The 11,725-nt window shown below is 34.2% G+C and overlaps 1 protein-coding gene across 2 annotated transcripts; it reads right to left on the reverse strand.

The window, feature by feature from the left end:
* Positions 1 to 539: 539 nt before the first annotated feature.
* Positions 540 to 11,434, reverse strand: LOC140673158 (C2 domain-containing protein 5). 2 transcript variants are annotated; one of them, XR_012048015.1, is made up of 16 exons: positions 11,023 to 11,434; positions 10,202 to 10,596; positions 9,977 to 10,117; positions 9,550 to 9,766; positions 9,276 to 9,401; positions 6,320 to 8,604; positions 5,926 to 6,078; positions 5,643 to 5,811; positions 4,765 to 5,575; positions 4,361 to 4,684; positions 4,006 to 4,204; positions 3,630 to 3,808; positions 3,355 to 3,480; positions 3,122 to 3,268; positions 2,701 to 2,885; positions 540 to 1,876 (listed from the first exon to the last, which is right to left on the reverse strand). XR_012048015.1 is itself a non-coding variant. In XM_072905862.1 (15 exons), the coding sequence occupies exons 2-15, from the start codon at positions 10,566 to 10,568 to the stop codon at positions 2,799 to 2,801; spliced, it is 5,331 nt and encodes a 1,776-aa protein (XP_072761963.1). In that variant the 5' UTR covers positions 10,569 to 10,596; positions 11,023 to 11,434; the 3' UTR covers positions 2,577 to 2,798. The 2 variants fall into 2 exon arrangements, 1 of the variants encoding a protein (XP_072761963.1); XM_072905862.1 differs by lacking the exon at positions 540 to 1,876 and having other exon boundaries at positions 2,577 to 2,885.
* Positions 11,435 to 11,725: the final 291 nt, after the last annotated feature.

The raw sequence follows: 11,725 nt of genomic DNA on the forward strand, positions 1-11,725 counted from the left end.
AAACGAAAATGACACAAAATAAAACATTTATTCCATTTAAATGTATGTAAATATTTCATATTTTATACAATTTATATCTTACTGTTAATATATCTCGAAAAATCAAAGATTTATTTTATCTGTGAATATTTAAATATACATTTATATTTGATATTTAATACTTATAACTTTATTTTTAGGTAGGTATACATATAAATTTTTATAAAGAAAATTATAGGAATATATATATATAAATGTACAATAAAATAAAAATATATTCACGCAATTATCTATGCCTCTTTGAAATAAGTATAATAAAATAGCTTGGATATAAAATTGAACGTTCCATCCTATATATATATATATATATATATATATATATATGTGTGTGAATATATTTTTATTTTACTGTACATTTTTTGGAATATATTAATTTTCATATGTTTTTTTTTCAATCTGCTCTTATTTTCATAATAGATTGAATATTTATTAAATGTGGAATGGCTGACGATGAGATACATTTCTAATATCACTACTTTGACACGATGTAAGAGATTAAAACAAAAGAATATTTCACACAACTCATCTTTATTAAAAGAGAACATTCTTTGTATAAATAAAAACAATTTACTTATATTTAGTGCTAATACAGTTCACTCAATGTGACGCGTATCATACAATATCTTCCACTTATCCCGACTAAAATTTAATCTAAGAACGGTCGCTGGATGAATCGAAACAATCATGTTTCACCTTTTCTTTCATTTCATATAATATGTTTTACATATAAAATATATCGTAGTACGATGTTGCAATAGGAATTTATACAAAAATAACAAAGAAACAAAAATACACGCATTAAAGGCGAATAGAGCACTGCGTGACCGCCTTAAAATAATTTATTTGTTTATTGTAATTAATTGTTCTACAATTAATTACACAATTAAAAAATTTGTGAAATTCATGAAATAAAGAATGAAAATAATATACGCGTTTTAAAAACGCGACCGTTCTTGGATAATAAAAATTCTTATAATAATTAACAACAAAACTTGTCAATAATTTAATATTAATAACAGGAGGAAACAAATAACGACTTTGACTAGAGATTAATCATCCATGTACATTTTTTCGTTTGACACTCGACTCGTGTGACTTATAAATCAGTTTTTCATCGACTAAGCATGAGATAAATATAAAGTACAATTTGTATATTTAGATTAGATAAAAACTTTTATCTCGATATACGAGACGTAAAATACAAGATTTTGTTGCAACGTGACATGTCTTACTGTATCAATATTACGACGAACGCATTGTTTATTCGAGCCTAATAATTTTAATAAATACAATTTTTAAACTTTAATAAATACGATTTATGCTATAAGAATCTAATGTTAAACAAACATCAAAATAATTTCTTAATTATCATTCTTCTACATGCTCTCGTTAATTACATGCTTATTTACAAAACATGCTTATTATGTACATATAATAAGTTTTCACAGAATTAAATATCGGTAATAATTGAAAGAAACAAAAACGCACAAATTGAGCATTATCATTACGTCATCATTATATTATTGATTAGTTGTTTGAAGAGATTATAAAAGTCGTTAATATATTTCTTGTCAAATGTATATACCGATTTTTTTTAATTATCAATTTTTGTTAATACTTATTTTATATCATGCTTTCAGCATCAGACGCATTAAGGTAGCTTGTTTTTTAATGAATTATCTTATATATTTTTTAACTGTTTAAAACAATATTTTTTAATTAAATTTACAAATTTGGAATTGATTCTAAATTGGAGGAATGCGATCTATATCTTGCACAAAGCAGAAGAATATCCTATTCAATTACTGGAAATTGTTCTGGATCATTTTAAAGGCACCTAGTGATCAAAACTAGATTTAGAAAATAGATAAATTGTTTTGTATATCCTATAGATCCAATTGGTTGTAGCATAGTATTACTATTTAAAAATAAAAACTAAATATAAATCTATTGTGTTGTGTAAAAGTTTGTTTTGAATAGAGGATAATAATAGTATCTTCTACAGATTAATATACAAATTATTAAGTAGTTTGTTATTTATAATTCAATCAGCAAAAACAAGTAATTTTGTTATATATTTCTATAAATTTTATAGATATTAAATATAACTAAAATTATTAGTTTAATTTAATATAGAAATATTTCTGATTGTATCATCAATAATAAACCACTTTAATATAATCGAATATTTATTGAATTATTACTAAAAAACTTTGAAGATGTTTTGTATAACTGGAAAAATTGCTCATGTGATATATATATCACATATAATATATTACAAGATATATATATTGTATATATTTATAACATGTTATGCGAGATAAAGAGAGAACGAGATTAACAAGAAACGATAAAATTGTATTTAATTAATTATTAAAGAATTTCAATATTATAGATTACAAAATCTATAATAATAGAAATTAATATGCCTTTGGCACATTTCATTATATTGTATTATCTTTACTCACGAAGAAGAGAATAAGATACATATATATATATATATATATATATATATATATATATATATATTATCTCCATAGCTTGGTAAAATAAATAAATAATAATTGATTGCAGAGTGAAAGACTATTACGAAACTAAGTATTGCACAGTGTATTAAAAGTCTTAATGAATCGGAAAAGATTCGGTAATGAATTAGCTTACCTATAATAATGTTGATATTGGCATTTATAATTAAGTAATTGCCAAATAAATATCAAATGTATAATCATTTACGGCGGCGCTGAATGTGGGGGTTGGGGTCAGCAATTTGAAGTAGTGCTATGCTTCTCATCCGCGTAATACGATACTGTTACAACATCGCCACCTACGTTAATCAAGCATTGACCCTGAAAAAAAATTTTTTTTTTTTTTTACAAAATATACGATAAGCGTGCGTATCAATCGTGAAAGATGCGTTCGATTTAATAGTAATATTAATCATATCTTTTTTAAATATACAAATTGATCTGGTTATTATTAATTAATAATATTGTTATTTTAGGAAGAGAGTGAGTTATCAATACAACAGTACTTCTTTAGCATTTCATGATATATATTAAAGCCAAATAATATTTGTACTAACTTGATTTTTGTGAGGGCTGTGAAGAAGTACGCATTGAGTCATAAAGAACGCTACCATAGCATTACCTCCCAATGCCGTAATGTGCGCACGAACAATCGCTAAAACTTCCATCACAAAACTGTGAGTAAAACCACTCAGTCCACCATTCTGTAAAACATTGTCGTCAGACTCATAACAGTTGTATTTACAATATTCTAATGGGACTGAAAATCATGATTCTTCATAAAACTCACCTCTCGTATCGATGTACTTTCACGAATGAAGAAAAAATTTAGATTGCCTTGGTATCTCTCTATCCTTCCACCTGGCAGGTAAGATAAAGGTGTTATATCTACTCCATATCTTCCTTTCAAAGGCACCTGTAATAAATTAATGTTAATTTTTGTATTATTAATGCTTAGCAAGTAATTTCGTTAAGAAAGCAAATATTGCAAGTATCAAAATAATTAACTTCTTTATTAAATTCGGATATATATGTGAAATATTCTAAAGAAAAAAATGTTCTTACATGTTTACGTCTATGAGTAGTAAATGATTTTAAACGTAAAGGTGAGCGTGGTCTTGGTTTTTGTATAGAAGCAGTATTCAAGATTGTGGGATTTATTATACAAGTGCGTGTTGCATTGTCGAATGTTGCATTGTTTTCTTGATGATCCTCGTCTAGACTGAATATCATATCACTGTCATCTGGCAGAATAAGGAGAAAATAACGAAATTACGAATTTGAAATGTGCTCTTTAGAGAGAATTTAATTTTCAAAAAAATTTTAATTAAATAACATTAGATATTTAGACAATAAAAAGCAGTAATTATATGTATGTATCATAATAATAATTACAGATAAAAATGTTTATATTTGCAAAAAGAATTGTTCCAAAAAGTACCTGACTTTTTGACTTGATCTTTACTCTGGGAACGACATACAATTTTCCTTTTATATTTATTCGTATTCATAGGCTCTCCCAGTCCAAGTGCCATACCAACAACAGTCAATTGTATTTCGTCTTGCTCAGGTAATGCTACTTTAAACTGCATATCACACAGAGCGCAGGGAACCATCCTCCTTAATTTAAAATACAAAGACTGGAATAAAGCATATAAGAAACATTTTAAATAAAAAATATTTTATGATTTCTTTTTGTAAAATATATTATCAACTACAAGTAAATGTATATATGCAACTGTGCAGAGTAAAAAAAATACTATTCTTATGAAAAATTTGGAGACAAGGGATCATACCTGAAGTAACCTTGCGAAATATTTCGATGGCATTGACGCGAATTGTCCTGTAGGAATCTTAGCTCTCGAGACCTGTGTAAACATTTGTAGATTTCTAACGATTTCTAAATCTTCCAGGCCAGGTATCGTCTGCGTATTAACGACGTGAAAATCATCAGGCGGTCTGTTGTCTATCAATAACGATATCCGATCCATATCCTCGATGTCGTCCACTTCCAAGAGACACGCGTCGCGAGTACCACCCAATCCAAGGTCAAGTTTCGGTAAATCCTCGTCTGATTCGTCTGTATCGGAAGTACTCGGAACGCCTCCATTTTCCACTTCCTACAATCGCGCGACGATTATAATTAACGAAAGAATTTCTAGTATTCTTTGATATGAAAACGGGGTTAAGTCCCACATACGTTGACTCCAATTGGTTTCAGATGATAAAACTCTCTATTCTTCTTCACCGTCTCTACAATAGACTTTTGCATTTTCGCCAATTGCTCCTCGTTGTGCCATGAATTACCAGACGCTATTTGCGGAATGGTAGGCGGCGGTAAAGCTGTAAGATAAATCGCAGTGCCTACCGCCATGCCGATTATAAACCTTTCTCCTACAGAAACCTGCAACTTGAGGCCGAAGATTGCGTTCATGCCTTTAATCTTGAGTTTATTCAACAGTAAACTGTGGAGCTCGTATTCCAGGAAAGGCAGACAATCAGATATCTCCTTCGCGTTCAATTCGCCCCGCAGATCCTTCTTGCTCTTGCACACGGTAGCCTGTATGAAGCAACCTCTTCCAGTCGTCGGCATATTCGCGGGCACTTCTATAGTGGTGAACATCACATCTGGAACTTTGGCCCGCTTGCATATGGCACACTTTGATACGTTAACTCTAAATGGCACGCTACTCTCGCTGTAAGGAAGATGGCACAGATTGCATCGTAATTGTGATTGACCGCACGAGCTCTCGTGTTCGTTGCTCTCGGAAGAATGTCGGTGCAGCTTTCCATTTGGCCGTTCCGAATGAGTCACGGCAATCGTGTCGCTGTCGACCTTCTCCGTCGCCTTCGTAACCATCGTTGACTTTTGTTGACTCTTCTGGTCTGAATCAGCCGCGGGTACACTTTGCTGGAGTTTATTCAGAATGATGCCGTCCGGATCCTGACCGGAATTATGAAAATTTATGACCGCCGCTGTACCAGAAGCACTCAGTACGCACACATCGTCACTGTGGAAAGAATCGCATGTTGATAATGTAAGAAATTTGTCCACGTGTTAGAAACGAAAGGACTTACCATATACTAGTTTCTTCTTTGTAGCCTATAACAACGTTGCAAGCTAACGCTCTCGCGTGTGATCTAACTTCCATCCTGATTTCGGTCCACCATGCATCACGACCTTCCGGTTCCTCTAAATTACTTATCCTCTCGATTAATTTCACGGATCTAGAGCTCACTAGGCCACCTATTTCCATCATATATTTTCATTTATATTTTATATATAATGTTAAAAAAACTGAACGCACTTTAGATTAATTGTGTGATGCTGAAAGCATGCATAATAAGTAAGTTTAATTACCTATATGTAATATGAAGCCTGATGGATAATGTTGCATCGTGATGAACGGATACTCTAACATTTCCAACGTATCTTGATTCATAGATCTAACCATCGCAGCCGGTGTCCTTAAGGGTCCCGCCATCGATCTGTCACTGCTGCCGAGAGAGTTACCTGAAGCGCAACGTGATCTTTTCAACCTGTTTTTATTTCTTTTTTCAATGATGAACTGAAGAAAAGCTAGATCCCAGTAAGTTTATCAATAGTATTAGAATAAAAAATTGTTATAAAAATTTTCTTGTATATAAAAACTAAAAATTCAAACAAAAATAATGATCTAATCGTGTTTTATATAATTTTTATCAGAAAGTAATAGAGATCATTTTCTTATTCTTTACTTGGAAGAAGAGCTCACCTTTGGGAGTAACACTCAGATCGGAATCGCTCGATCTTCGATGAAGCGGTACGTTGGCAAGGGTCCTGGTTGCCGGCGACTGGGACATTTTCACGGTCATCGAGGAGACAGCCGGAAGTGGATAAGACGGACTGATGGACGCTTCGTCTTGCTGCCTAAGATCGGGAGAAGGACGGGACACACACGAGTTGTGAGTTATATTAGCTGTGTTAGTGGGCTTAATGCGATCAATGTGACATGACGCTTTTTCTAAATTACAGATTGTGCTAGTGCGTTTGCGAGTGCCAACGTTGACAGATACCGTATCGGATTTGCCGTGGCTGCTTTTCGACAATTGTTTAGAGATCTCGGGCGCATCGTGGAACGTGGGAACTGCTGGAGAAAGCAAAGCGGCTCGTTTGGAACCGCGTGATACGCGCCTGACATGGGTTAAACTGACGAGGGAGGAACCACAGGAACGGGAAATAGTATGGAAGATCGAGATGTTCGGCTGTTGGTCCGAAGAGAGATAATCGGGGATCGAACGGACGCGAGGAACGCGAAGAGGAACGTCCTCTCCGCGATGTCGTTTGCGCAACGTCGTGTGTCTTCTCGTGGGTGTTCCTCCGCGCGAAGGAATCTTCTCAAGCGAATTCTCCGACGTATTTGCAATTCTTTTACGCATCTTCCTCTCGCGCTTTTTTTTCTTACTCTTCAGGGATACGACTTTCTTACCGTGACGGATCGCACGCGTGGATACCATCATCTTTGTATCGATCAGCTCGATCAGATTGTGCATGCATCTCCGTCTCTCGGCGACAATCTTCGCGCGAAGTTCTTCCTTCAATACGCTAGCACGCCTCGTCGTCGTGTGCGGTAAATCGGTCGCCGGAGATAAGTCGATCGCCTGATTATTTCTCTCTCTATCTGTGCTTATATGATCTTCCGTTTCAGTGGGAGACGGGGATTCAAGTTGCGCCGATTGCCCATTGGGATACGGTCGACGTAGATCTCGTTCGTGTTTCGTTAGATGAACGACCCGACATGCTTCACGTAACGAATTATCAATTTCCTGCGACTCCAATTCTTCGGAAGTATCAACTTTACATCTCGCGTCATCGATTTCTCGCTCATCCGGAACAAAGATATCTTCGGTCATTGTTAAAGTTGTAATATTACAACTTTCATCGTTCGAAAGTCCGATCGACGTATCCGAGTCTGCGCTCTCGTGAACTACGGTAATTGTAGGGATCGTGTCGTTTCGTACTTCGATATCTTCCGTGCTCGCTAAATCCAGATTCGACGACAATTGACAAGTCGTTGCTACATCCGAATCTATTTGCAGGGTAGAATCCGTGCAGCTTTCCGCGCTAGAACGGACGGTAATGGGAATCGTCTCCTGAAGGCTGGACGAGTCTGCCGCTCTGCTATCAAGAGAGTATCTTGAATCCAAGATATTGTAACTGGTGGTGTCGTTCGTCGATTCATCGCCCGAGGAGTTACCGTCGTCATCGAAAGAAGACATCTCCGTCTCGTCAATCGATGCATTCTCCTGTTGCTGTTCTTCACTCTTGACATCTTCTGAGATTGACATCGTATTCTTCTGAGACTTCTCTTTACAATATGCTTCACTTGCTTCATCGTTGTTCTTCGTTATTAACTGTTCGTCACTGGGTGAGATTGAGGTAAGATTATCATTTTCTATATTCTCCAAAGGCATGTTTCGTATAGAACCAATCAGTAAGCTAGCCATCGTGCTAGATTTGATTTCATTGCGGTTTTTCTGTCTCTTAAAATTTATAGTAAACAATCGAGTCGGATCCGCGTCCGAATGGGACTGCACGGCAGAGTGAGTCTCTTCACCAACCGAGTCAAATTTACTGCGTAGATGCTTGATTTGCTTGGAGAGTCTATCTCTCGACGGTTCCTTCCTGACGGTGACGTTTTCCTCCGTCAGCGTTTTGCGTATGGATCTTGTCGTCTCGTCGATGAAATTCCGATTAAGTTCCGTAGAGGAAACAGCTATCCTTAGATTCAAGGTGCTCAAAGTGTTGCATCGGAGAAACGGAATGCGCTTGCCACGTTTCCTTCGCGTTCCGGTACACCCAGGAGTCTCGGCTACCCTTGTTGCGCGTTCTAGGCGCGTTAGTGATGATAAGGACCTCGCGTAAGATGGAAGACTCTTATTCATGGGTATGCGTACGGGATACGAGACGGGAATAGAAATGGGAATGAACGGCCCACTGTCATCGGCATCTAAACGTCCCGTTTGCGCTTTAGTGCATGAGGAGAGCGCGAATGCGATCCTACGTAAACGCATGCGGATATAGGAAAGAGAGAAAAATATCCATTAATCTCTTTCTAGGAAAGTTCAGCGTAAGTAGAGGCAACACAATGAAATGAATAATTGATTTATATCAGGAAAATATAATTTAAAGAGTATGGAAATATTTTTTGCTTATAAAAAAGATGAAATTAAATCAGTAAATACGAGCTCAAACAAAGTATCATCATTGAACATTAAGTAACTTGGCTTGGCTTGTTTGTGACACTAAACTAATCAAAAAAAAAAAAAAAAAAAAAAATGATGGAAAGCAAAAGTGAAGATAATTGGTAGAGAAATATAATATTACAAAATTGTCCTCTCTATAAATTAAGTAATTTGTTCGATAAATTCAAGTCGCCCATATCTATCTGTCAGAAATTATTTTTAGCGGCGAGAGATGGAACGTCTCGGCCATAAAATAGAAGGGACTACTAAATTTCCTTGTACGAAATTCTCGAAATAGCTTGTTCATGAGCGCCAAGTTTATGATCGGTCTGTTACGAGTTGGCGACGATTAATTGGCTTGTCCGATGCCAGACGCAATTGCGTGATAATTTACCATTTATCGTAATGATCGAACGTGTAATTGTATTCGACAACAAGGCACCGTCAGTCCGATCAATCCGATGTTGAAGATATAAAAGTACTCACTCTTCAATGTTGACATTGTCGCAAGGAAAACCGAGAACATCGTGCAATTTTACGAGCGTCACTGCTGTACCTATGCCTCTGGCAACGATACCGGATTCACCTTCCAGGTCAAAATTTTGCAGATACCTGATATAAAATTAGACTATAGAATAAAGTAATGAGTAATTAAAGCATCTTAAATTAGTTTCCTTAAACTTTTTGAACAACATTGAAATAATAAATTGTAGCTAGAGAATTGAAAATTTTATTATAGGGGAAAAAAAAAGAAATGTACCCAATCACAGCATTTCCACCAAGATCCAAAGCTTTCAGTCCAATCTTCCTTTGGACTTCTCCACTTAATTTAAAAAATAGAGTTTGTCGTGCCTCGTTTGATGCTCTAGGCGTTCTTATTTTATCAATCCATTTGTATTCAGGATCGTCGCTAACTACAAGTTCTTCAACAAATCCATGTATCATTTGTGCATGATATCCATATGGTATGTTTGGTGCTAAAATATATTTATAAATTTCTCAAATATTATTATTATTACTCTTATATCATGTATGTATATACGTGTGTGTGTGTGTGTGCGTGCATATAAAATCATAAATTAAAAAAAAAAATAATATTTTATACAACAAAGAAATGAATTGTGAAATCAATCTATTATTAATTATTCCTTTTAAAAGCATGTAAATTTAGTTAAAAATATGCTTACAGTAAAAGAATTGTACCCCACATGATGATTGTCTAAATTTGTTAAAATCAGAGAATAATTCTACTTTGATAATAATATTCACTTCGCCACGTATGCCATGCATTGTATCAAATACAGGTATCCATCCAGTCATAACTGATCCTAAAAGCAAACACAAAGAAAAGAAAATATTTAAATAACATACAAAATATACGATAAATCCAACATATATCACTTATGTATCACCTTGCGAACCAGCGCTAGTATTCATAGCTGCTTCTAGAGTCCAAATATTTTTTACTGGAGGCAGCATGCCAGGTAGTAATAATGGATTTAAGTTTATATAAACTTTGCCTATCGCATCATTTGCAGAGTATGTATCATGATCCATTAATCTGATTTGCAACGGTTCATCCTGCAACTCTGCATCGTCAACTTCAAATCGATACCATTCTGAATTCCATTGTGGGTTCAACGATTTTCGACATACATCCGTCTTGTATGTTATAGTGCCAAACTTTAATTCCACATATGCATCTGTTGTATCACCCGAACGATCCATGACTGGTAAATTACGACCCGCCAATATTTTCACTTTAATTTTTCCAGGCATTATGTGATTTTAGTAGACTACAAGCAATCTGTAACAAAATCACATTTGTTATCTATTCAACAATATGCAATATAAAAAAATCGAAAATACTGTCAAACACATTTTTCATTATATCACACAATAAATGATATTTTGTGTTTATTCCTACTTGACATAACACTCTGGAAAATTTTATTATAATTTTTAAATAACTTTTCAAAGTTTAGAAAGTATCACACACTCAAAAATAGTCATATAGTCTAATACTGTGATATCATGTAGTATGTAGTATATGGAGTGATAATAAAAATCGCCACGTTTTATTAGCGAGATATGTCACTGTACACGTCCTACATTTGCATACGTATTCGATGACATTTCGCGAACAATTCAATCGTGAATACTTTATATTATAAATAATTAAATATTTTCGATCTTTCCTAACGATAATCAACTACTTATATTAATAGCTTACTTTTTATAGAAGGTTATAATTAAATTACAGATGAAAACACAATTTCAGCGAAACGCATGACACCGAGTTTCAATAAATGCGGCACAGCACGATTGAATGGATTAAGTGTCCCCACTACAATTATATTAATAAGCTAATGAGTTTAGCTATCGTCGCATTCTGTCTGGCACGCGTGATCAAAAAATAAGTGAATCGTCCAAAATTAAACCATGTTTGTTACAGACGTTCTAATGTTGACTACATATAAATCTTTCCTATTTCAGCGGGATATTACATTGCGATTTACTATCGAAAATTCGAACGAAAATAAAATAGTGAATATAGCATACGTCTGCAAATATATATCGCACGTAAAATTTAGATGAGAAAGAAACCCGGCGTTTTTTGTGAAAAGCTTATAAGACAAGTCTTTCGTTTGTTAACACCATCTACATTAATCTTATTAGAATTACAGAGTTAAGTTTTTTTATCGACTATCGACAAATTCATCGTTTTATTCGTGTCTATACCGACGAGGTAAAAAAATAGAGTATTTGAATATCTCCAATAATTTGGAACAATAAAGAACAAAAATTTTATATTTTATTTTAGCTATGCATGATTTTTTTATTTCATATTATAAATATGTATATAATTATTGAAATATTTTCATCTATGAATGTAGATTTTTTTGATAAAGAGAAAAAACAAAGAAAGAGGGAAA

Source organism: Anoplolepis gracilipes, chromosome 14 (assembly GCF_047496725.1).
Source record: "Anoplolepis gracilipes chromosome 14, ASM4749672v1, whole genome shotgun sequence".
Lineage (NCBI taxonomy): Eukaryota > Metazoa > Arthropoda > Insecta > Hymenoptera > Formicidae > Anoplolepis > Anoplolepis gracilipes.

Bases quoted from the DNA above. Each gene is read 5' to 3' on its own strand.
- LOC140673158 (XM_072905862.1), bottom strand. From the start codon at position 10,568: ATGCCTGGAAAAATTAAAGTGAAAATATTGGCGGGTCGTAATTTACCA. The intron at 9,767-9,976 runs GTAAGCATATTT...AATATATTTTAG, and splicing joins TGGGGTACAATTCTTTTACT to CACCAAACATACCATATGGA. The intron at 4,205-4,360 runs GTATGATCCCTT...GCTTTATTCCAG, and splicing joins ATTTCGCAAGGTTACTTCAG to TCTTTGTATTTTAAATTAAG.